Here is a 26138-nt window from a genome sequence, read left to right as displayed (position 1 = left end):
GGCCTCGTCTTCCTAAGGCCATTTGGAGACTCCCATCTCGGTTTCAGCCCAGAAACTCCAGACCTGAGGAGGTAGGACGAGGGGCCACGAGCCCGACACAGGGGCATCTTGTCCTTCGCTCAGACAAAAAGTGGGAATGTTCTGGATCCCCACTAGGGAGGCAGCAGTGACGAGATCGGGGCTGTCCCCGCTGCGTGGTGCCTCCCAGGGACTCAGCCAGGCAGGTGGAGATTTCGCCCGTCGAGGACAGTTGGCCTGCCCCTGGGTTGGGTGGACAGCCGCCAGGCCCAGGGGACCCATTTCTGTGGCATGGGAGGCCCAGATCCGCTAGTGGCGTCTGTGCTGAGACGCGGTGAGGACGTCCCTGTCCCCAGCGCTTCCCCTCAGCGGGGACCTGAGGGCGGCCTCCCTTCCCTCCCGTCCCCTCAACTCTAAGCTGCGAAACTGAGAATAAAACAGCAGAAAGACTTTTTAAAGCATTTTCTTTTGTTTAAAGTTCAAACACAATGAATGCTGGCGGGCCGCACGGGGTCCAGGTGTCTGGGTCTGGGAACAGGACGGCGGGAGCAGGAAGGAGCTGCGGGTCTCCCCCGAGGGACATCAGCAGGCGCAGGACACAGGAAAGGTCCTGGGCTTGGGGCATGGGCGGGGACAGGCTGAAGCCAGGGCACGCGGTTAGAAGGCCAGGGGCGGGGGCTGGGCTGGTCCCCTGGGCCTTCTGGGGCTTCTCAGTGGGTGACTAGCTGGCCGTGGCCACCCCAGGGCCAGCTGCAGCCAGTCCCCAGAGCTGCCCAATTCACCATCCCGGGTCCTAAGCAGACGGCATCACGTCAGGAAGGGGGCTCTCTGCTCCCATCCCTGAGCTCCGGCCACCCCGGTCACTGCCAGGGACTGAGCAGTGACCCGAGGGGCAGAAGCCAGCTCCCAGGAGCAGGCGGTGGTCTAGAGCTGCACCATGGCACACGGGGGGCTGAGGATGTCCCCACGCCCCTGGCCTCTACCCACCCGATGCCAGGAGTGGGCCCTGCCAGGGTGACAGCCAGAAATGCCCCAGACATGGCTAAAGGACCCCTGAGGGACAAGGTCTTCCCCACTTTGAAACCTCCGCTCCACGGTGACCTGCGTGGCCCTCAGCCCCTTTCCAGGGCGAGGTCCCTGAGCCCCTGCACCCAGCACCAGCCCAGCAGGCGGGGCACCCTGAGCTGTCAATCAGCAGCTGCAGGGGGCGGGGCTGGGCCTGCCCGCAGGGAGGGGGACACCGGGCCTGCCCCCGTGACAGCCGCCCAGAGCCAAGGAGACGAGGGGAAGCCCCGGGGCCCACCCCTCCCAGCTCTCAGCTCCAGGTGGCCGTGGCGAAGACCCGCCCTCGGTGGCCTTGCCAACACGCTGCTCTCCCCACGGTGCACAGAAGCTGGTGGGGGGTGGGGGGCTGCCTTCACAGCAGTGAACAGGGTCCTGGGGCCTGGGGGCTGTACGGGGGGCACAGCCAGGAAAGCCGCCCTCCACAGGGGGAGCGGAGGCACCAGGCCCCTCTCGGGTGGGTTGGCTGCCTCTAGAGGCACAGCTGCCCTGGAATCTGGGTCCCTCTCCCCTCCCCACAGAGGTCAGACCCTGTGCCTTTTGTGCACCCTGTCCTCACACTGCCCCCTGGAGGAGGGACTGGGGACGCAGCTCAGGGGCACAGTGATAGACAGTTTGGCTCTTCCCCTGGCCAGCCGTCCAGTTTCCGTTCAAGGCGACAAGGGACAAACCTTGCCTAACTGGCAATTGCTTCTTTCTATTACCACGCTGTGCCCCTCTGCTAGATCCTTTCTTTCCCAGCCTCCTCTGCAGCTAGGGTCAGCCATTCATCCAGTTAGGGGCAATGAAATGTAAGGGGAAATCTGTGGGGAGCCTTCTGGGAGAGCATCTTCATAAAAGGAATGGGTGTGACAGGGAACTTTTCTTAGGTTGCTCTTCCCTTTTTTACATGCTGGAAGGCAGACATGATGTCTGGTGCTGCAGCAGCCATCTTGCAACCATGCGAACCTTAGTTAATACTAAAGATGATGGGCAGAGAGAGTGAAATAACTTGGGTCCTCGGTGACCACACCAAGCTTCCAAATCATCTTGAGACTGCCTATGCCCAGGGTCCTAGCAGGTAAATAATGACTGTCTTTATGGCTTAGTTGTATTCTATTATTTTCAGTCGAACACATCAGAGAGACACTGAGGTGTGATGGGCTTCCTGTGAGCAGAGGCACAGCACCAAGGGTCTCACCTTGGTGACCCTCGGCGGTTGCTGGAGAGTAGCAGAGGCCTTCACTCATGGGCTGGCCTGGGGCTCTGCTCAGTATGGAACATGCCACTGGCCCTAGGAGAAAAGGAGGCCCGTGTGTAAGTGCCCCCCACCATCTGCAGCCCATCTGCAGGGACAGAGGGTGGGCAGAGGGTGGGAACGGAGCACCCTGCTCTAGGCCTCTCTGCCTGGCCCCAGGGAGGGGCGAGCTGTCCAGGACACTCGGGCTCCATCTGACCCTAGGCAGAAGCCAGCTCCCGGGGGCGGGGTGCAGAGGAGGGTGGGAGGAGGTGGGTGCCTCTGGGTCCTCCAGAGGGTCCTTTCTGGTCCCTGGGGAGCCCTGCTAATGTGGTCAATGATTTCCACAATCCTCGCAGGGCTCTACCCCTTTACGGGTTTCTTTTTAATATGGGGATTGAACCCGGGGTGCTTCACCCCTGAGCCACATCCCCAGACAGGGTCTCTATGCTTAGGGCCTCACTAAGTCGCTGAGGCTGACTTTGAACTCGAGATCCTCCTGCCTCAGCCTCCCAGCCACTGGGACCACAGGTGTGCGTCACCCCGCCCGCCACCCTTTACGGTTTTCCAGGCTGTCCACCGGCTCCAGCAGCTGGCCGGGCCTGGCGGAGGGAGTGACGGACGCCGATCCCCAGGTGGGGAAAGGGGGAAGCCCCACGGGGCACCCTGCAGCAGGCTGGGGACCTGGCCCAGGGAGCGGCCGGGCGAGGAGGCCGCTGCTGGGTCCCCCTGGGCTCCGGCTTTCAGTCAGGTGGGGGGGGCCTGGCCAGGGCAGAGGAGGCGTCCGGTGGCCCCAGCCCTTGGCCCTGCCCCAAGCCCTGCCTAGCAGAGCGTCCCCTTCCTGAGCCCGCGGCCAGGACAGGGCCAGCCGCCCAAGCCCTTCCTAAAAAGGAGTGGGCTGTGGTGGCCCCGGCTATTTTTAGACAATTGTGCTGAAAGCCCCAAAGCACAGGGGACACCATGAGGCTCGCTGTCCTCGTGGTTTTCCTCTGTCACCCCTCAATGGCTCCTCTGTCCCCCAGCCCCTGGCGACCCCGCTCTGCTGTCGCTGGGGACAAGGTCACAGCTCCTGAGTTGCTCCATCTCCCTGGGGTGGCGTCTGTGACCGTCACCCTTGTCTGAGGTCCGCCCACCTCCGTGCTGCACCAGAGGTCCACCCTTCCCGGGTGAGGGACACCCCTCTGTCTGGTCCTTTGCTCCTAGTCGGGGTGGCCACAGACAAAGCTGCTGTGCCGTCTGCACCCGCCCTGTGGGGACAGATTCCTTCTCCCGAGCTCCCCCAGGGTGGCCGCACTGGGGTCAGTGCCCAGGACAGGTGTGCGGACTCCGGGGGCCCCGCCCGTGCTGGTCATTCTGCCTGGGTGGACCAGGGCCGTGAGGGGCATCGCTCTGTGGTCTGAATGCATTTCCCTGGTGACCGGTGATGTTGGACCTTCTGTCATGGACTCGGTGACCCAGATGTCACATTTTAAACTGAACTTGGAATTTTGGAATAATTTCAAACTTTCTAGAAAGTTGTAGAGATTCTAGTTCCCACAAACCCCTCCTTCAGTCCCCCTGCTCTTAGCCCCTTTATCACAGAGGACATTTGTCACCACTAAGGAACCCACAATGTTCATTAGTATTAGCTAGACTCCAGGTGTCCCTCTGGGGTCTCCAGGGGGTGGACTGAGGTGACCACCGCCCCGCTGCACGCTGCCTTGAGTCCTCAGAGTCCCCTGGTCAGTGCCAGTTCTTCGACTTCCCCTGTTTTGGGGAGTACTGGTCACATGTTTTATTTTATCATTTTATTTTGCAACAGAGTCTTGCTAAGTTGCTGAGGCTGGCCTTGAACTTGCGATCCTCCTGCCTCAGCCTCCCAAGTAGCTGGGATCAGAGGCGTGAGCCGCTGCACCCAACTCAGTCCGTTCCTGGATCTGGGTGGTCCGCTCCTCTCTCTGGTTGACAGGGGCTGTCACTGTGGCCAAACGCCCTGCGGTCGTGGCTGCTCATCAGGGCCCATGTCCCCAGCGCTGACCTGCAGCCTGGGTTCCCCTGGAGGGTCCCAGGTCCCCTATCCACTCCCTTCTCTTTGGCTGCGAGTCACTAGATCCAGCCGAGCCCCGGAGAGGAGGCTCTCGGAGCCTCCCTTTCTTCAAGAACCTTCTGCTCCAGACACTTCATTGTCCTCCCCGCACCCCCAGGCAGGGAACACGCCACCCCCTGCAGGTCAGAGCCCAGAGGGGCAGGACAGTCTGACTCCTAACAAGGCCAGGAGAAGGGCCAGCAGATCTCGCTGTCTCTGCAGGGTGGCCGGGGACGGCCGAGGAACCCGATGGGTCCTGGTGGAAGCAGAGTGGACTCCGGTGAGTGACCTCATCATGGAGCCTCGGTTTTCCCGACTGTAAAGTGGGGGTAGTCGTCTCATCTCCCTTTGGTGCCATCTTCAATTTCTTTGATACACTTCAGCAAGGACCTGGCCTCGGTGAGAGGAGGGACCTTCAGGAGATGGCCCTGCGTGGTGCCGTTGTCAGGGGCGGCTCCCTCGGGTCCCTGGTCCTCTGCCCTCTCCTGCTTCCCACCGTGGAGTGACGTGGCCGTCTCCAGGCGCAGTGCCCCTCCCGCCATCCCAGCCCCAGCTCTGTGAGCCCCACGGGTCTGTCTGACGTCACAGACCACCCTGGGGTGCTGTCGGGGCAGCGCAAAATGGCAGATGGCAGCGATGCCCAGGGCTCTATGTGCCTGGATGCCCGAGAGCTGAGACCCTGGCCGGCCCGAGCGCGGGGCTGCCCCTGCACCCGCTGGCTGAGGGTCGACCCGTCGGGGCTCCTGGCACCGGGCGCCGTGGGGCAGGTGGGCTTCTCTGGGGGCGCGGCCCCCACTTCGGGGCACAGAGCACAGGGCGGGTTCTAGCACTTCCTCCCTCCAGCCTGGCGCTGGAGGTGACCTCAGCCAGCAGGTGACCTCACAGAGCCGTGGGGGTCAGATGACAAAGGCACAGACATGAGCCAGTGAACTCGCATTCCTCCTGGAAGTCCACCCTGAGACGGGTGATGGGAGGTGCCGGGAGGGCAGCTCAGAGCGTGGATCCTGGGGTCAGGTCACCTGGGGGCGAATCCTGCTAGAGCCCAGCCCAGCCCTGGGCAGGCACCTTCACCTTTGAAGAATCCTGGGTTTCTCACCTGCACCTGCATCTGCAAGGACTTGTTGCCATGAGGACCAGAGAAGTCAGGGTGTGTAGAACACTGCGCAAAAACTGCCTGGTGCATAATAAATGCTCAATAAAATGCGAGCTAGCACAGATCACCCCTGTGCACGCGGTGTGATGAGGTGAGGCAACTTGGGGGGCTGGCGGCTGTTTGGGTTAAGTGATCAGCAGCGCTGTGTGATGGGGGTCGGGCTGTCTTCAGATGGGCCAGAAGAGTTTCAGTGTCTTGATAGCTGCCCTTCTGGCTGGGGGAGGCGGAATCTTGGAGTGGTTTTGATTTGCATTTCTCTGATCGCCAGAGATGATGGACATTTTTCCCTGTATTTTTTGATCGAATGTATATCTTCTTCTGAGAAGTATCTGTTCAGCTCCTTGGCCCATTTATTGATCGGGTTGTTTGTTTTTTTGTGTGTGTGTTAAGTTTTTTGAGTTCTTTATAGATCCTGGAGATGAGTGCTCTCTCTGACATGTGTGTGACAAAAATTTGCTCCCCAAATGTAGGCTCTCTTTCACCTCATGGATTGTTTCTTTTTCCGAGAAGAAGCTTTTTAGTTTCAGTCCATCCTATTTATTAATTCTTGATTTTATTTCTTACTTTAGGAGTCTTGCTAAGGAAGTTGGGGCCCGTCGGATGGCAGCTCTCAAGAATACAGACGACAATCCGTGTTGGCGAGGATGTGGGGGAAAGGCACACTCGTACACTGCTGGGGGGACTGCAAAATGGTGCCCCCAATCTGGAAAGCAGTATGGAGATTCCTTGGAAAACTTGGAATGGAACCACTGTTTGACCCAGCTAAGGACTGAAACTCAGCATACTCCAGGGACACAGCCACATCAATGTTTATAGCAGCTCAATCAACAAGAGCCAAACTGTGGAACCAACCTAGATGCCCTTCAGTGGATGAATGGACAAGGAAACTGTGGTGTAGATACACAATGGAACATTACTCAGCCTTAAAAGAGAATGAAATCATGGCTTTTTCAAGTATATGGACGGAGCTGGAGAAGATCATGCTAAGTGAAGTGAGCCAATCCCCCAAAAAACCAAAGGCTGAATGTTCTCTCTGAAAAGTGAATGGTGATCCGTAATGGGGGGGGCATGGGAAAAATGGTGGAACTTTAGGAAAGGGGAGGGAGGGGCAGGGAGGGGGATGGGGGCTGGAAAGATGTGGAATGAGATGGACATGATGGTCCTGGGTACATGTATGACTGCACGTGTGGTGTGACGCTACATCATGTACCACGGGAGAAATCAGAAGCTGTGCTGCAATTGTGTACCAAGAATCAAATGCATTCTGCTGTCATATGCACCTCATTAAAATAAATTAATTAGTCAGTTTAAAAAATTGCCCGTGGCAAGCTTGGCAGTGGAAAAAAGGGTCTCCAAAGATGTCCACGTCCTACTTCTAGAACCTGGTAATGTGTTAGCCTATGTGGCAAAAGGGACTTTGAAGAGGTGACCAAATCAAGAATCTTTTTTTTTTTTGGTACCAGGGTTGAAACCAGGGCCCCTTACCACCGAGCCACATCCCCTGATCTTTCTAGTTTTTGTTTTGAGACAGGGTCTCACTAAGGTGCTTAGGGCCTCTCTAAGTTGCTGAGGCTGGCCTCAAAGTTTTCACCAGCTTCCAATAGCACCGCCCTGCGGATTTCAGGACTTCAGTCACAATGGACGTCTGAAGGACATTCAGACCATCCCCGTCATCCCCCTGCCTCAGGCTCCCAGACTGCTGAGATGACAGGGGCACCACTGCACCCAACCCCATCAAGGATCTTGAGACGGGGATATGATTCTAGATGCACCAGGGAGGCCTCCTGGGGTTTTAGGTTTCTGACAGTGAGATGGGAAGCAGGAGGGTGGTCAGAGAAGGAGGTGTGACTAAGGTCACTCTGGCTGGATGATGTCACCCTGGCTTTGGAGATGGAAAGAAGCTGCGGAGAAGCTGGAAAGGCAAGGGACAGCTTCTCCCCTTGAAAACTCAGAAGGAACACAGCCCTGCAGTCACCTTGAGTTTTGCCCCTTGAGACCCATTTCAGACTTCTGACTTCCAGAACTGCTAGGTAATAAATGTGTGCTGTGTTTCTTGGCATTTTTTTACAGCAGCAAGAGGAAGTTAAAACGGTGTGTATTTTATAATCATAAAAGAAAAAGCTGTTTGCTAGAAAGAAAAAAAAAGAGCTGTAGGTAATTGTATTAGTTAGTGACGTGTTACTATAACAAAACACCCGAGGCAGCTAACTTAGTAAGAAAGGAGGATTATTTAGTTCAGTTTTGGCGCTGCAAGGGCACAGTGTCTGAATCCGCTCAGTTGTGGTGGGGACCTCATGGTGATTGGTGGATGGCAATGTCAAGATAACGGGTCACCTCTCTAACAGGAAGCAGAGAGGCTGCACGCAGGGAGCTCCACCTTGTATAACTAGCCTCCCGTGAGAACTTCCAAGGAGTCTTATGAGAAGGGCCTTACTTGGGCATGCTCCCCGGGACCTGAGGACCTCTGACCAGGGTGCCACCTCCAAGGTTTTCACCAGCTTCTAGTAGCACCGTCCTGCAGAGAGAGATCAGGACTTCAGCCACCAAGGACGTCTGAAGGACACACCGGCCAGTTAGCCTCATCCCTCCCTGGAGCTCTGCCGGCTGCCAGTGCAGACAGGAGCAGCCCGGATCCAAGGAAGAGCCTGGCCCAGGATCTTGGAAACCCAGGAGTGGAATTTATAAAACATCTACTAAGTCGACAGCCGGAGAGTTTAAAGACCCTGAACTGAGAACTCTCGTTGTGTTTGAGACTTCTACACCTTTCTTATTTGATTTTATTGTTTTAAAAAACTGCCAGTCACATAAAAACAGTTGTAAAAAATTAAATTAGTTACATCTGGACAGCCATGTTTTAAGACAAGCCCTGGAGGGGACGTAAAGTTGACTTGATGTCTGGGTCAGGGCGCCTTCCTTCCCGCAGGGCCGGCTCCTTATGGCCGATTCCAGGACGGGCTGGCCCCGCGGCCAACCGGCTGGGCCTCGTCATGGAGCAGATGACTCAGGGGACCCTGAGCCTCGGGCCTGTGCTCACCGTCCCCCTTAAAGACAGAGAACCCGGGACTCCCTCAGGGTGGGCCCCTTCTTGTCACTCAGTGTCACCGCCTCACAGAGGTGTCTCCTCTTGGTGTAAACTGGCCTCCACTCCTCCCTGAAGAGGCTCCCGAGGTTCCCCCTGTCGGTGGTTGTCTCCTTTATGTATTCCTATTATTCATTTGCTCTCTGTCTCTCCAGTCCCCAGCTCCCCAGGCCAGGTCCCTGGGTCTGCTGCAGGTGCAGTCGTGGGACGAGGAGGCTGAGACGGGACTGTCACCCTGGCCAGCGGTGCCTGGTGAACCTCAGGGTGGTTCTTCTGGGTGCCCCCTGTTCCCAGATGCAGCTCTGGGGCAGCAGGGCTGGGGCCTGAGGCTGAGGCCCAGGTTTGACTTCCCTTGTCCTGCTGTGGCCTGGGGGTGCCGTGTGGGAGAGCAGTCCTGGCTTGGCCTGGGGACGATAGCGAAGGCGTGGGCGGTGCAGCGGTGTGACAGGTACCCTGGCTGAGTACGCACGTGCCCAGCCGCACCTCACGTACAGTTGGAAGCTTTGCAAGACCTTGTTCTCCCCACTTGGCATATGAGCCAACTGAGGCTCAGAGAGAACCAGTGGCCACCTGAGTTACCTCAGACGCAGGAGGCCAGGCCCAGGTTCAGCTGCAGCCCAGCTGGCCCCAGGGCCCGAGCCCCTGGCCCCCAGGAGCCGTTGGCATGGGCCACACACTGGGCCTCTCAGGGTGGGCCTCTTGCCCTGCTCAGGCCTCAGCTGGACCCCGAGCCCAAGGATGTCCTCTGTGGCTGTGGAGGACAAGGTGAGAGGAGGCCGTGGTCAGGGGCCCCTGGGCCGGCCTCGGTTGAGCTGGCGTGGTGGGCAGGGAGGGGGGAGCCTCAGCCCAGCACACCCAGCCCCCCACAGCCCCCACCTTCTCCCCCACACCAAGGAGGGCGTGGACTCCCGTCCACATCTCCAAACCACTGTGGGAGGAGGAGGGGACAGCAGCCTGGGCCAGGCAGGAGGGAAGAGGAGATCCCTGATGGCACAGCCCTGGCCAGTACGACGCTGGGTCTGGACTGGGCTCTGTTAAAATGTCCAGCGGCCCTGAGAGGCCCTTGTCCCTTGGAGGTGATGTGACCAGGTAGAACTGGATTCCAGCCAGATCTGTGCGACCCACAGCCCAGTGGTCACCAGAAACATTACTGTCCTCAGGGGGTCAGGGGCCAGATGGCAGAAGATGGGGGAGGGGGTTCGTGAGGCTGGGACTCCTGGCCACCTCCCTGCAGCCAGCTCACTCAGGAGCTGAGTGACAGGCCTGGCCCTGAGCCCCCTGTGGTGGTCCTGGGGGTATTGTCCCCTGCCTGGCACTCCACAACCCTGCTGGCCACCTGCTGGCTCATGTCCCAGCCTAGAAGCAGGTGACCATCCCCATCTAACCATGAGGCCCAAGAAGGACAGTGACTCAGGACAGCCCCCAGGGAGGCCCAGAGCTGGAGCGGGTCCCCCAGGTCATGTCCTTGAGGAGGGGACCCCAGTCTGATCCCCAAAGACCTTGTGGGGGAGCCCATTGCTTTGTGAGGTGTTTTCAGGGTGTCCTTTTCCTGGTCCCGTCTAGTGAGACCCAGGTGGGGGCAGCAGGATGAGTGGCCAGGGTAGGAGGAAGGTTGGTGGCCAAAGAGGCAGCTCAGAAGAGTGACCTCCGGGGCCGGGCCTAGCTGCTGTGCAAGTGGGTGTGTGTGGAGGGTCCTGGGGCCACTGCAGCCTGTCCACCACCTGTCCCTCCTCTGACAGGACCTAGGCCAGGTCTGAGGGTTTGCCTGGAGAGTGTGGGTGCTTTTGAGGTAGGAAGAGGGACAGGGAGAGGAGCCAGAGAGAGGCCGGGAGGGGGCGAGGGAGGGGTGCAGGGAGTGGCACCAGCAGCCGCAGGGCGGCCACTCAGGTGCGGTGCCCAGGGAGCCGTTTACAGCCTACAGCATGATTGGTGCTTGGCAAGGACAGGGTGTCCTGTGGGCAGATGCACGGGACCACCTAGGCTGATGTGTGACCCTCTTGAGGAACATGGGCTGTTCCCTGAGACGCTGGGCCGAGGTGCTGGTGGGCGTGAGGGTGGCGAACGGAGCTTTGAGATGTGGTGTGGGTAGAACGGAGGACCTCCCGAGAAGCGGAGCTCAGGGTGGATTAAGGCAGGACACAGGGGTTTGGGAGCGTCGCGGACGGGGAGTTCGGGGACAGTACTTGCCGGCATTTCTCAGACACCTTGTACAGGTGAGCGAAAGAGCGAGCCCAGGTGCCCGGAAAGATCTTGGGCTCCAGGGCCGCAGTGGTGACCCTGGGCCCAGGGTCCATCTCATCTTCTCTTTTTCTGAGTTGGCACTATTCTCAGGCAGCACCCTGCCCCCCATGCCAAATGGCCCCCCGCAGCCCCCTGATGGTATCTCTTAGAACACCACATCTAGCAGAGAGAGGCCTTTCCCCCATAACAGTCCCATGACTAAAGTCCGGGGGGTCGTTTACTGACCTTGCCCAAACCTGCCGCTGTCACTGGAACTGGAGGCCATCCAAGCCAGGCCCTGTGCATCCCTGAGCCCTGCGGGTGGTTCTTCTGCGGGAGTCGGGCATGTTGGAGGGAAGGGGCGCCAGGCAAGCTGATGGGCACAGATGCCAAGGCAAAGGCCTGGCCTGCAGGAGGCAGGAAGGCTGCTCAGGCCCAGCCTGACCTCTGAGGTTGAGGTCCAGGGGGGAAGAGTGAGAGCTTTCCTTGTTGCGCCCAGATGCTGCCTGGCCAAGCCTGGCTCCAGTCTCAACCCGCTTCCAGGCAACATGGGGCGAGTTGGGAAGGGTGAATTCCAAACCCAAAGCAGCTGTTCCAAGAGGAGGTCTGCATTCTGAGGACAGGCAGACGTGTACTGAGAGGATCCTCCGACTATAAGTGAGGAGAGAGGCTTGGCTGGCCTCTGGCAGGGAGCCACAGAACCAGGCCCAGGCCGGACTCGGGGTGTGTCTCAGAGGCTGCTGTCTCAGGACCACCCCCAGGTAGCAGCCTCCCCTGCTGCCTGAGCCGCCTGATGCCCGGGGGAGGGGGACATGCCCAAAGCAGGCCTCAGGCACAGACGACTCTCCACCCCAGGAACTAGGTCACAACCCAACCTCCAGTCTAACAGCTTTTATGAAAGACATGAGCCCTGGGTCCATTTAAAAATCATTTTTTTATTAACATCATCTTCCCATTTAGCCAAGTGTCTGCCATGTATAAGGAATGTCGGTAAATATTCCATTTGAAGCTTCTTTGTACATATTTCCATCGATAAATAAACTCTGAATTCACATAAAAAAGTTAAACTTAAATAACTCATATTTCCTTCTCTTGTAACAGGCATATATTGGTAAAATATAAATATTCTTGGACTCAGGCTTTGTTCTAAGTGAGGAGAACAGTAATTCTTCACAGGGTACAATTATTGACAATAAACCGAGAAACCGCCAGCTGGTGTCCTGGCGTGGACGGGTGCTGAGGTGGGAACAGAGGATTCACATTTGGTTTCTGGGCTGTGGTGGCCGAGCAGAGGACAGACAGTTGTTTTCTTTACAGCTCTGATAAAAATAATCTGTTCTGCCACTGAGTTTCACCTTTGAATCTACTCTTGGACATTGGCTGATTAACTCCATAATCATTTCACTTAAAACTCAGATGTCAGCTAACCAGATATGGCACATAATCCCTGGGAACCCCGCCAGAAGGTTCAGAGACTGTCACCAAGCTGGCCCAACAGCAGAGGAACGCGCGAGGAGCGAGCGGCGATGGGGTGGTTGGTGAGCTCGCTGCGGTCAGTGGAACATCCTCGGGGGCCTTGGAGCGGCAGAGCCACCCCCAGGCCACAGGGTGCTCCCCGGGCCCAGGCAGGGCGTCCTTGGCGTGCGAGGCAGGTGAGGCAGGGCCTGCTCAGAGCACGCGGGGGATGATGGTGAAGGGCACGGCCGGGCTGCTGGCCTCCAGCTCCAGGGCCGTCAGGAAGCACTCGGTGGCCGCAGCGTCGTTGCCCTGAGCTTGGAGGACCTCGCCCAGCCCGTTCCACACCTCGTGGGCCGTCGAGTTCACCTGCACCGCGTCCCGGAGGATCTTCTCTGCCAGGCTGTAGCGGCCCAGCTGGTGAAGGATCAGCGCCTGCCGGAGGCAGAGAGACAGACAGACAGTCAGACAGGTCAGAGAGCTCTGGGCACCTATTTGTTCCTTCCGTTTTCAGTAGTTCACGGAGGTGGGAATGTCACTCCAGTCGGCTGTGAACACAGTAACTTCTCAAGAGATCCCTGTCTCAGGGCACTAGTCAAAGCAGTGGCCTGGACCCCATGGAGCTGCTGGAGTTTAGCCATCTTTGACCCAAGAGGCAGCTTCCTGTGGTTCATCTGCAAACTACAACCAGGAAGGCACCAAATGCAAAGGCACTCTCTGTGCCGCCTCAGGGTGCCTGCGGGCCACGTCCCAGCACCCACCAGCCTGATGGAAGGCTATCGTCACCTTTTGGGCTTTGACCTAAAGAAATGTCACTGGGGCCACTGCTGTCATGGTGGTGATGACACACTTCTTAAAGCTGCTCACGGCCTCTAGCCCAGCCCTTGGGCTCCACGTCCCCAGCTTGCCCCATCTGGGCCCTGCACAGCTGTGGCCCTGCACAGTTCCAGTCAGGGTGTGTCTGTATGGGCCCCAGAGCATCTGGCCACACCGTCCCCCCTCGGCCTGTCCAGAGCAGTGCCTTCGTACACTTCCACCCCAGGGCTCCGCTGTGGGGAGGGAGCTGGGGTCAGAGCAGCCTTTTCGCTGTTAGACCTCTCATGGCCACCAACACTGCCCGGAACGCGCTCTGTCTTCTTTTGGATCAGTGGATTTCACGTCTTTGCAATAGTTCTGGGAAAATTTGGCAAAATGAAATCTCACTGAGAAAACACAGAGTTTTATGTATAAACAGTCACAACTGAACTGTTCCAGGTGAAGGGCAAAGGGCAGGGAGCCCAGTGTCCCCCAGGGCTCCCACAGTGGCCCTTGATGGCCATTTGAAGATTCTCCCTTTGGGCCAAATTTCTCCAAAGTGGCCATTACTGGGTGAAAGGTCAGACTCTTTCTAGGGTTCTCCAAATACGCGTGGCTCTGTGGGAAGGCTCGCCTCCCGGCCAGACTCTGTGGTGGCCTGCTCCTTTCAGTGTGGCTCTTCTTTGTACTAACGTCACCAATGCAACACCTGCTCCTGTGGAAATCTACGTTTCTTTAACAACCATCGAGGTTTGCTTTCCCAGGCCTCCTATAAGAGTCTTCTATAAGACTCACCTTCACTCACTACCGTAACTTTCTAGCCTTTGATGTCCCGCAGCCCCGGGGATGGAACCCAGGGCCTCATGCCTGCCAGGCAAGCACTGTACTACTGAGTTTTATTCCCGGTCCTTTTAAAACTTGGCATCCTGTGGCCTCAGCTTCCCGAGGAGCTGAGATTCAGGAGGGTATCATTACATGCCTTTCCTTTGATTTTGCGCTTTCTAGAATCCAAGGTATTTTAAATTAAATATTGATGATTGATGACTTTTTAGGGTTACTTCAAAGCTTAGTAAGTTCTCCTTTGAAAGATCTGACACGTGATTAGACTTTTTTTTTAAACATTTATTTTTTAGTTGTAGTTGGACATAATACCTTTATTTTATTTTTATGTGGTGCTGAGGTTCGAACCCAGTGCCTCACACATGCTAGGTGAGTGCTGTACTGCTGAGCCACAACCCAGCCTTGATTCTGAAATGCTCTGGCAGAAGAGAAGCATTTCTGCCCCTGGACTGAGCTCCACCAGGCCCTTCTGCCCACCCGTCACACTGGCAGTATTGCCTCTGCCACCCAGTGAGTTGAGACAGGAAATGGGGCCATGCTCCCGTCACTCTGAACCATGTTCTCGGAGGATCTGAGACAATCCTCTTGCCTTTGCTGTTATTTATGTATTTCCTGACTGCCTTGTCCTGTACCATTCCAGGTGAATGCTGAAACCCCTTTGTTCCTTCCTTTGGGATCACACTGGTCTTGCCTGGCATTTGGGTGTGTGGACACCCGACACCTTCCAGGCTAGTCTTTCCACCAGGAATGTGACATGGCCCTTCTCTTAGGTGGGGGGTGCAAGTCCCCACAAGGCCAGTCCAGACTGCTCTCCAGCCTGGGCTTCACCATCGGTCTCTTGGAAGCAGGATGGCCGGTACACTGACATGAACAAGGTGCCTGCCAGCCCCAGGCTACGCCCGAGCCACAGGCTGCGTGGCATGTGTGCAGGGGGCAGGCGGGCTCGCCCTGGAAACACATGTCTGAGACAAGCTCTGTGCGGTAGTAGGGCACCTCCAGTGGGCAGCATCCAGGCCCAGAGGGCTCCTTGGGCTGACTTCCCACCAGAGCCAAGAAAAGCCACCTGACTTCCAAGAGTCACCCAGACCTAAGACCAACTGCGAGCTGGTGGCCAGTGGGAGGCCAGCCAAGGGGACACACATCCCCAGGGCAGTGTGAGCCCGAGGGTGGTCCTCTACTCAGAGGTGGAGGAGTGGGAGCCACAGGTCTAAGAAGAAGAGAGTTCAGAAAGCTGCTCGAGGGAAAGTGGAGGAGGAAGACGCAGAAGGAGAAGGAGGAGCAGGAGCCAGACCCTGCAGAGGACGCGTCCCAGTCTGCACAGGGCTTCCTCCAGCCCTCTCCATCCATCTTAGAGGACAAGGGAGCTGGCGCAAGAATAGGCAGATGCTCAGCTTGGGCTGGGCTTGGTAACAGGACGAGAACCCACACGGCCACAGTCTTGACAGCAGATGTTTCCCCAGTGTTGGTGACACATTGAGCACTATCCTAAGTGCATTTGATTCCCAGGGGACCCAAAGCCATTTCACATGGGCACGGCTAGGACTGGTGTGCAGCAGGATGCGAGGGCTGCTCCCACTGCCTCGAGAGCCCGGTGGTAGCCCCTGGCCTGGGCCCCCAGTGCCCCAACCCCTACTTTGCAGGTAGGCTCCTGCAGAACCTGCTTCTCCAAACTCCTAGGGCCTGCCTGGGTCCTCTGTGCGGAGTGGCAAATAATCCTGCCATTGTCCAAGATGGGGGGTCTCCCACCCTGAGGGGCAGCCGGACATGACAGGAGATCACTGCCCAGGATGCAGTCAGCAAGACTCCTGCTCCTGCTGCTTCCTGCTAGGGGAGGGCCTCAGCCTCGCCTCGCCTCGAACATTCCAGTGTAGCCCAAGGAGATAGGAGCAGGCGGGGACTCGTACAGTGGGGCTGAGCAGCGGAGTGAGGGTTGAGATAGGGGTTCCATGGGCTCTCCTGCCAGGAGGCCCCCTGTAAGCTTCTGGCAAGAGTGACGGGGACCTCGGCATGGTGTCAGACAGAGGTGTCCTTGCTCACTTGGCTGCACTCGGTGTGGCCAGCCCCTGCTGCCGTCTCCCTCTGTGGGAAACCCCTCGATGTCGGGAACCATGTGGGCACCTGACTTGGCTCCTCTCCTATTGCCTTAAGTGCAAGGAGGCAGCATTCAGAGGCCATGTTCTTGCCCAAGGTCCCTGGGCCAATGGACACAATTTGTAGGCTGCCAAGGCCACCAGACTGTGCTGCCCACCAGACCGTGCTGCCCTGGGGCCTTGTGAAGAGAGGCTAAGGTCTGTGCAGGCTCTCAGGCCACATCTGCGTCACTAGTCAGGTTTTCCTCGCTGAGACCAAAATACCTGAACAGAACAACTTAGAGCAGAAGAGCTTGAGCTCAGTGTCAGAGGTCGGGGCTGACTTCATTATTCTGGGCCCCGAGGAGGGGCCAAACATGGCAGAAAGGGGTGGGAGGAGAAGGGATGATCAGCTCCTGGCAACCAGGAAGCAGAGACAGAGGGGGAGGAGCCAGGGACGGAATGTATAATCCCCCAAGGCAGGCGTCCAGTGACCCACTTCCTCCAGCCAGGCCCCCCTGCCCACAGTTACCACCCAGTGATCCATTCAGTGATTAATCCACCCAATGGACCAACCCTCTCCTTAGGTCGAGGCTCTCATGGTCTGATCCTTTCATCTCCCGCACTAACACAGGGGCTTTGGGGGGACACGTCTATCCAAACCCTAGCAACACCCTGGTGCCCTCAGGCAATAACCCTGTTGCGTCCGGACAACAGCCAAGGGCAGCAGAGCTCTCCCCTTTCATTTCTCTGACCACTAATGGTCCATTTGATTGCTTCCCACCACTGGGAAATGACTCCTCTGGAGGCACCGCTTTTCTCTGGCTTAGGCCTGCATCCTGATGTTCACTCCTGACCAGGAGGGCTCCTTGCCTCTCTCTGGTGGCTCAAAGGTTGGCTGGGATCTTAAGGTTTGGAGTGGCTGCAGGTGCCACAGGACTGGGGTGTCCTGTTAGGCAGAAAGTGGACCAGCCAGGTGTGGAGGCTCGAGGGTGCTGCTCTCGGCAGCTGTGACTGTCTCTACCCTGCTGGGGTGGGGCAGAGTCTAGCAGCCCCTGACTGTGGGTGCTCCAGGGTACAGGGCAGGGGCATGTTTACCCACCCCCCAAATTCCCACTGAGAACCAGCCCAGTGGACTCATTTGACCATCAGCCTTGGCACTGGGCCACTGAACCTCTGCGGCTCTTCAGCCTCCAGAGACCTGACTGTGTTCCTCAGGGAGGAGCAGGCTGCCATTCCTGATGCCTGGAGGTTTTCCAAGCAATCTGTTTAGCAGGATTAATCCCCAAAGCTGGAGCCGCTCAGGGAGGCAGCACAGACCTGCTGGGGCAGCTTGGCACAGGAACGAAAAACAGGCCTCTCCCCAGTGCCGCAGGAGCAGCGTGGAGATCAGCCACTCCGCGGGATCAAGCAGGGCAGATGCCAGCTGGGGTCTGAGCTGTTGCTCGGGGCCAGTGTTGTAAGAAAATTGGCCAGAGGAGGACTGGGACCTAGATGTGTCAGAAGTGACATGCCACCCACATCCCCATGCAGCCAGCAGGCCTTCCTGCCCTGCCCTAGCCCGACTCCTCCACTGGAGCACGGATATCCTTGCTGAACTCACCCGCCCCGGCTCCTCTCGTCTCCAGAGACCAGGGGCCTCCCTCTGAGGCTGCACTGAACTCCTCTCTTTGCCAGTGCGACCCCACCTCCTCCGGGTTCTGCCAGGCTGGCTGCCAGTGACACACTGCTGAGTCCCTTGAGCTCTGTGCACTGCCAGCCTGGCTGTCCCTGCTGGAGCCCCAGTCCTCTGCGCAAAGCCCCAGGACTCCCCATTCCTCCAAGAGCCCAAGACACTGCTCCTGCCTTGGGCAGCCCTACCCTGGGGCACTTGGCTCCTGCTCCCAGCCGCCACCTGGCAGGAAGAGATTCTGATGACGTATTTCATGACCACATGACCTGCCTCTCATGGCACCTGCATCGGAATTGACAAAAACCACCAGGAGATGGCCCAGACACTCTCACCCAGGTCCGGAGAGGCTGCTACTGCAGACCACATCTCACAGACAAGACGACCTGGGTAAGGCCTCTGTGAAGTGAGACTTGAACCCGTGACGCGCATGCGTGTGGCCTCTGCACCTCCTGCAGAGGGTGCGGAGCCCAGCTCCCACCTTCCCAGTCCTGGTGTCTGCGCCAGCTGGGGCTGCCCCAGGAGAAGGGGAAGCTCAGGGCTCACGTGCTAGTCCCTCTTGTAGACACAGTGGAGACAGCTCCCCAAGCTTGTAATTATTCTAATCAGGTGTTTTGTACAAATAAAATCTTGGTGATACACCAAATTGGAAATAAGGGATTAAATTAAACCTGTTATTTCAAATCAGACAGAATGGACTTGGATTTGGCTAGCATGACGGCAGCTAGCATCTTCCTCAGGCCTGGGTAATTGCTGCGCCAGGACTAAACACCTGGCCAAGTGCCCAGGGAGCCGGCAGGAGCCCTGGAGCCCCGGGATGTCAGAGGGAGCAGCAGGCGCCTGGCCATTTTCTGAGTCAGAGACCCACAGGGCCAAAGCCCCTTTGGGAGATCTTGGACCTCCCCCTGGCCAGCTGAGTGCTGGCTTTGTCACGACCCACTGGTGTACCTTGAGGGGCACAGGGAGATGATGTCCCTGAAAAAGAAGCCACTGGGGAAGAGAAGTCCTGGGGCTTAGCGCCGGTGGGAGTCAGCTGCACCTCTCTGGGTGGCTTCTGCTTTTTCCCACGCATGGCGTTGTGGAAATCAAGCCTCTGGTGCAAGGATGGAGGCAACCCACTCGCCAGTGCTCTCTGTGCCAGGGCCTGGGTGCAGCTGTGGGCCACACACCCGCATCGCGTCGCCGAGCAGCAGTGAGCCGCCCGCCTCGGCAGCTGCCTTGCTTATGCAGAGGCTGGGAGGCCACGGCAAGGCCAAGGATGGGGAGGAAGGCTGATGTCAGGGTGGGACTTAGACAACTTTTGTCTCAGATTTAGGTCAGAAACTCCTCCGTGACACCACTGCAGGGTGGGGGGGTGCAGTGTTAAGGTGGTGTGGGCAGGTGGCTTCTCCAAACACACAAATAGACCGGGGGACAAAGGCATGGACCCGCCACTCACATTAGCCTCCAGAACGCACAGGGTTCTCATCCACGCGTGGAGGGTTTTACTGGCTGCAAGGCGTCCTCCCAACTATCCTGTGTGACAGGTGCTAGGCTAATGACAATGCCTCATCTCCGGCTTTGCTGTGAGCGCCCGGAGGCAGGGCTGAGGGAGCCTGGTCATCTCTGTACCTCTGGGCCTGACACTGAGCAGGTGGCTGGTAATCAGGGCAGAAAGAATAAATGAGCAGGCCCTGAAAACGCAAGCGACAATAATACCATTTAAATCCACGTTGCCTGTGTGCAGGCGCCAGCCCTGGGCCTGTGCTCTGGCTGGCACGACTGGCCTTGGGAAGGGTAAGGGGGGCCTTGGGGAGGGTGAGGAGGCCTAGGCACCCAGAGCCTTCCCAGGGCAGGACCTGGGGCACCGCTGGGGCCACTGGAGCCCCACCAGGATTCCCAAGACCTTTGGACAAAGGTGATGACGTAGCAGCTAAAGGAAAGCCTGCCTTCCAGCTTTCACCTTCTAGGCTGGGGCTAAAGGGGCTCTGTGAGTCCTGGCTGCTGTGGGTGACATGTGTCAGAGGAACCCTCTGCGCCCCAGAGGAAAGACTCGGTGTTGTCCGAGAGCAGAGGGGCGCTGGGCCTTCGGGGGCCCGTGCTCTGCATTTCAGATGCTTCATCTGCAGGAGGAGGACAATGGCTCATGGGCAAGCGACAGGACCACATGAGGCGGTATGTGAAGCTCCCAACAGCTGTCCTTAGTACTGGGACCATTGTCCTTCTCGTTCCTGCTAGGGGAAAGGGGGCCCTCCTGTGATGCCAGCAACTGGCCGACTCTCTGCTGCCTTCTCTGCTCCCTAAGAGCAGGGACTGTCTTAGCACATGCGGCACCAGGAGCAGGCCTGGCAGAGGGGGCTCTTGGGAACACTTGCTGGACAGATGGAGGGAAAGACGAGTGGGTGCCTGGGATGCCGTGGGTAGAGGTAACAGGGGGAGTGATGTGGCCTGCTCCTCGTACTGCCCACTGGCAAGCCCCAGCAGTTCTGGCCTCAGGTCACCCTGTCCATGCCCCCGAGTCAGGCCAGGACACTCAGAGCCTCCTCTACTCCCAGGGAAGGCAGTGTGGCGTGGTGCCTGGGCAAGGTGCTGTTCCCGCGGAGCCCAGAGGGCTGCTACGGCCTCCCTTCGGCAGCTCTCACATCACACAGCCTCTGCTCCCCAAGAAAACCCCAGAACCCACTGGTGGTCATCTAGTTTTTTTGCTGATGAGGAAACAGAGGGCCAAAGAGGATAAGAGTGTGCTCAGGGCCTTGTTCCCACTGGTCCCCAGTGGGGCCAGAGGGCAGAGCCCCAGGGTTGGTGGAGCCAGGGGCAAGCACGAGGTTGTCTCTGCATCAGGGCTCCCGCAGCTCTGGCACTGCCTGGACCCCAGCCGTCTGCTGCCTGTCCCCCCAGGAGCTCCTCCCCGCCCTGAGGCCTGGTCTGGCATTCTCAGAACACAAGCCTCAGCTGAGAGGGCCCACCATGCCATGGCTTTTGGGTATTTGCATTTTCTTTTCTGAGGACTCCATAGATCAGAGGGAAGGGAGGGTGTGTTTTCAAAAATGTTTCTTTCAAATCCGAACATAAATAGCAAACCAGTGCCACTCTGAGAGACCACAGGGAACAGGGCTTTGAAAGGCCTTCTGTGGAGCAGCTAACACAGCCTGGGGCTGCCCCGGCCTTCCGCCCTCCCCAGTGGCCTTTCTTCTCTCAAAAGCAAAAGAGAGGCCATCAGTTTGGGGCATAAGCGTTTTGTGGCTGCAGCTGCAAACCCACCTGCTTTCCACCAGGGCCTCAAGAGGGAACAGGGAGCACCACCTGGGGGTGTACGGGAAGGGGCTGCTGGCTTCTCCACCTGGATTCCAGCAGCCCCATGAGCCCTGCTCTATAACTGGGCTCTGTTTTGGGTTTTGTTTGTTCTGAGAGTTTGCTAGGGGGACAAGTGCATGTCTGGGCCAACAGTGCCAGCCTAGAAAGCCTCCCTCCAGGCCAGGAGCTCCCGGGGCCCAGGTCCCAGGTGTGCGCAAAGGCGAGCACGTCCTGACCTACCCCACACGGCTCACATCTCTGCCCAACAGACACGAGCGCAGGGGCCTCATTCTGTCTGGACAGGGCTGAGTTTTTCCTTTGGGTCACTTTACAGTTTTGATGCAGCTCCCCCAGAGGCCAACACCAGCCTTCACGACCACCTTGTGCTGCCCAAGCTGCAGGGGCAGTGGCACCCGGTGTGCTCGCTCTCGGCTCCTCCTTAGGCACACGCACCTGCTGCGGCCGTCACCCGGGAGCCTCCAGACCCTCCGCCCTGCTCGAGGCCCTGGATGGGGACAGAGTGTTCATGAAGCCACTTAACCTTCAGAGGGACAAAGGCAGCTTCTGTGCTGCTCAGGGGAGCCTGGGCTGAAGGGCGGTTAGGAGGAGGCTTCCGGGACAAAGGACAGGAGAATGCCAGCTGACGTGGTGGCGGGGTCCTACTGCCCAAGGTCAGCTTGGATGCAGGAGCCTCTGCAGAAGCGAGGGCCCCAGGCTACACCCTTTCCCACGGAGGGGGATGGGACTCATGAAAACCAAATCTCCGGAACCGCTGTGGCCTCTGCCTCCACTGCCCAGGTCTCCCTGCTTGAATGTCAGAACCCAAACATGAGCTCAAGCTGCTACAAGTCATTGAAACAAGTCCCCAAGGCTGGGCTGCCAGTCAGACCTGGCACGAGCCTAAGGAACCAAACCAGGGGGTATGAGGCTTCTGGCCTGGGCCAGGGGGGCAGGGGCACGGCCCTCGGACCCCAAGCTCTACCCACCAGGGTGAATGTGTACTCACAGAGTTTTGGAAAAGGTCCTCCCACCCCATCCACTGCTGTAGAGGACCCCAGAGGGTCCCAGGGGAGGATGGGCGTTGCTCACCGGGGACATCCAAGGGCTGCAGGAGCCACACTCTTGCAGGGCCTTTTCCAATCACATGTTTTATTTGAAGAAATGGGCTTTGTGGGGAGCAGACCTTTCCAGCATCAGCTCTGAAGGAAGACCTCAGAGGGAAACAACTGAAGTTTTCAAAGGATTCTCCTCTTTCTCAGGCAACAGCCAACCAGTTGTGGAAGCAGAAGTCCCCAGGGATGGGACAGGTGCTGGGGGCTCTGCCTCGGTTCCCGACAGGAGGCCTCTTGCTCCACCCGCCAGTGCGGGGAGCTCACGGCTTCCCCTGCAGCCCACGCCCAGTGGACCTCGTCACCTAAGCCCCACTCTGACGTTCTCGGGGTCTCCTGGAGTCATGTGGTGAAGCCCCCATCCCTTTCTACTGGATAGCCCCCCTTAAAGGAATCTTCTAGAACAGCTCTCCCTCCCTCCCTCCCTCTCTCCCTCCCCAGGGTTTCCACCCACTCTCTCAACCTCACTGAATTCTGCTACTTAACAGGCCCTTCAAGGGAGACTCACTGTGGGTTCAGACAAAGGCATCATCAAGCCCCAGGAAAATGTATGGCTTTCACTCCTTTTTTCTTTTCTTTTCTTTTTTTTAGCATCTGACCTGCAGAATCTTTTAAAGCTGCTTTCTTCCAGGAAGGATTGGAATATTCTAGAAGAGCTTATTCTGCAATGAGCAGCACGCCGGAGTGACAGGCGGTTGGGACGTGAACACCAGCAGTGAGGATGCGTCAGTTGGCCATGAGCCCAAGGGCCCGTCCAGCCCCAGTGCATCTTGCACAGACGTGCCCTGCGCTTCCTCTGGCCTAATTTCTTTGAAACTGGGTGCTCAGCACTAGTGCTGAAATATCCATAGGCTGTGGTGGTGGCTGTCACAGAGCAGTCCCTGGGGGTCAGAGGGACATTCAGCAGAGGGACCACAGCCAGCCTGCCAGCAGCTTCCAAGTCCTACAGCCTCACTGCCTACCTCCTGCAGCAGGTGTCCAGGTGGTGGGGTGGGGCATGAGCGCTTTCCCAAAAGGGCCAGCATCCTTATTTTATAGGGGCAAAGAGAGGCCCTGAGGGGGGCAGGGACGGCCATCTTTCAGTATCTGTGGGGAGCCTGGTCTGGGATACTTCAAGTTCCATACACGAATACGATGGGCAGTGCTGGCCCGTCACCTGTGCACACCCTTCTGGATACTTCAGATTTCTCCAGGCCACTCATGATGCCTGATACAATGCGAGTGTCTGTAAGTAGTCATCACACTGCATTAGTTAGGAAATAATGACAAGAAAAACTGCACGTTTAGAATAAATGCAATTTTTCCCCAGATATTGACCTGTGGATGGCTGTGTCTCTGGCTGGGGAAGCTGTGGCTACTGAGGGCTGACCGTACCCTGCCAAGATCACAGAAGTGAGCTGTGGAAGAGCATCTGGGTGCCTGTGCTCTCAGGGTGGGGCCCAGCTCACTCTGCTATGGCCACGGTTTCTAGCTGCCCCTCCTTTCTACCAACAGGCACTGGGTGCCGGGGGTATCTCAGCACTGATGTGTGCTGGGGCCTCAGTGGCTCACACTGCCGCAGGGGCCAGGCTCCCTGCCCTTTCAGAGGACACAGGTTGGGCACCGGAGGGTGTGTTTGCTGTGGATCTCCCCCACAGAGGCACCCTGAGCTGGCCAGGGCCTTCTCTGTTGTGTGCAGTGCCAGCATCTGCCTGTTGGCAGGAGGATAAGAGGACATTCCTACCTTCTCTAAACAAACGGGAAGGCAGGGGCTCAGGGCCAGGGCAGCCGGTTCTCGGCCAGAGCTCTGGAGCAAGTCCTCTGCCAGCGCTCTGGGAGCAGCCATTGTTCCCTAGACCTAATTTGTTGTGGAGCAGCTGCCCCTTGGTGTCACACCTGAGTGGTCTGAGGCCACCTCCCAGACAGGAGGTCTGGTGACAGTCAAACTCCAAATAACAGGTAACGAGGTGGGACTGCATGTATTACTCCAACCTGGGGCCCCAGAGACCAGGCACCCTGTGTGCATCTGGAACTCGGCGGCCCTTTACTCGCCCTTGGTGATCAATGGTGTGGTGACATTGCTGGTCAGGGGAGACGGGCAGCAATGACTTCAGTGGTGCAGGCTGACTTTACCTCAACAGCCATTGGGCTCCTCTCTGACTTGGGTGTTGCAGACCAGTGAGGCCTCTGCTTTCTTCTTGGAATGTCCCACACAGGTGGCCCAGGCTGCCCTGTGCTGGCCCTGGAGTGGAATCACGTGGCTGCCCTCAGTTGAGCACTTGGGTGCCAGGTGCTGCTGCAGTGGGGTCCATGGGGACCAGGCAGGGAGGGCCCTGGGGAATCCTGGTGCAGCCTGAGATGCGACACTCAAAAATTTAAGGAACACACTCACAGAGGCACTGATTGATGTGCTGACCTGAGAGTGTCGGGTCAGCAAGTCCCATGCAGTAGCAAAGGACAGTAGCAAAGGGATACCAGGTCCAAAGAACAGCCCAGGCTGGGTGGGCCCTGGTGGGGCTGGAGAAGGGTGTGGGATCCCAGCAAGGTGTGGGGATGGTGGGCACCCTCCCCATCCTGACGTGGTTCTTGGAGATATTCCAGGCTGAGCCTGCAGCCTCCCTGTCCCCCTGCCATTTCAGTCATGTGCTTTGCTGCAATGACTGTGAGCTCAGAGGCTGGGCCTGAGTGTGGAAGTCGGCTGCCAGCTCCCGGGAGAGAGTGTGCTTTGGCCCTAGCGCTGTGGGACCTGCACACCGCAGCGTGCTCTGTGGGTGCTGGCACGGCAGCTCCTGCTGGTACTTTTCCATCGGCAATAGACTCCTGCTGACTTATTTATACGTCTCCCTGGTTGACTTATTTATTTATTTTTATCTACCTTCCCCAACAAGTTGGAGAACAGGCAGGGAGGCCTGCAAGTCAAGCACCTCCCCACGGCCCAAGCCATGCACAGAGTGGAAAGTTTGGTGCTAATTACGCCCCTGGGACTCTAGGACCCCTGTTGCTGCAGTGAGACCAGCAGGCCCAGGCAGAGGGCATGGCCACGGGCTCTGGAGGGGGAGTGCTGGGTGGGCTCCCACAGGAGGTTCTCCATGGTCAGAGAATAGTTCACACCTCACCACTGTGGAGCTGTGCGGAGGGTCCTGTGGAGCTTCCTGGAGTCCCAGGACCCCAGCCCCATGCCTGTGGTCCAAGGCTGGAGTCCCTTTCCAATGACATTGACAGCCTCTGCTTCAACCTGTCCTTCAGTGAGGTGGGGAGGGAGGGGTGACCATTTGTCACCAACACTGAGAGCAAAAGCTGTCCCTAGTAACCTCACAGAGAAGCCAGAAGTTGTGCCTTTCCTGGGGCAGGAGGGCAGGAGCCATCCCCTGAGGTGCACCCTGGGACCGCTCAGTGATCCACCATCAGCTGGCAGCCTCCTCCTCCTCAGCCTCCATTCTCCTAATCTAGAAAGTGAAGGGGCAGAGTTAATGGCCTCCAGCTGAGAACTCTAGGGCTGATGGGCTCTTTCTCTCAGTGGAGTGTTTTTGGAGCACCTGTCTGTTCCCCCAGGACTTGAGCACAGTTGAGGTGAGGGGGAGCTTCTGAGAGGAGAGAGTCTGGAGCAACTCCCCAAGGCGGAGCAGAAGGTGGGTAAATGACTCCCAGCAAAACTGAGTGCAAACAGAAAGCAGCCCTGGCCCCGACCTCTGCACAGGGGGAGCAGGCAGCTCTGCTCCCATCTGCCTGGAGTGCAGCCACCCTGCAGGGTCACCAAGCAGGTCAGGACAACTCCTTCAGGGTGGCAGTGAGAACTGGTGGACTCGCTGGGAATGCTGGGAGGCTGCAACAGGCAGCAGGGCCAGGAAGGAAGTCTGCTGGCTGGACTCAGAAAACAGAGCCCAGGAGACTCAGGTCACAATATGTCCTTGTTGGTTGAAAGTCTTTCCAGCCCCTGGCCCATTCTTGGTATACTGTAGGCACATAATAGGTAACCAAGAGGGTGGGCGTCACCCCCAGCTAGACTCCAGCCAACCCTCCTGTTCAGCCCACGGTCCTCTATGTGCCTCCAGGCCCAGCCTGAAGGCAACTGCCCCCCGCCCCCCAGGCCCTGCTGGGCCCCTCAAGCAGCCTCTGGGCAATGCTCTGCTGCATTG

General features: G+C 58.0%; 1 protein-coding gene across 6 annotated transcripts in view; it reads right to left on the bottom strand.

The window, feature by feature from the left end:
• Positions 1-11736: 11736 nt before the first annotated feature.
• Positions 11737-26138, bottom strand: part of Ttc7b (tetratricopeptide repeat domain 7B) — a 232165-nt gene continuing 217763 nt past the window's right edge. For 4 of the 6 annotated variants that reach the window (XM_026394208.2, XM_026394211.2, XM_026394212.2 and 1 more), the window contains one exon: positions 12394-12703. In XM_026394208.2, coding sequence (XP_026249993.1) covers positions 12482-12703 — 222 coding nt within the window. In that variant the 3' untranslated portion in view covers positions 12394-12481. Of the gene's footprint in view, positions 12704-26138 lie in introns of all 6 variants that reach the window. The other 2 variants (XM_026394209.2, XM_026394216.2) reach the window with 2 other exon arrangements.

The sequence above is a fragment of the Urocitellus parryii genome, chromosome 6 (genome assembly GCF_045843805.1).
Source record: "Urocitellus parryii isolate mUroPar1 chromosome 6, mUroPar1.hap1, whole genome shotgun sequence".
Taxonomy (NCBI): Eukaryota; Metazoa; Chordata; class Mammalia; order Rodentia; family Sciuridae; genus Urocitellus; species Urocitellus parryii.
This window is presented reverse-complemented; position numbering and strand designations above follow the sequence as displayed.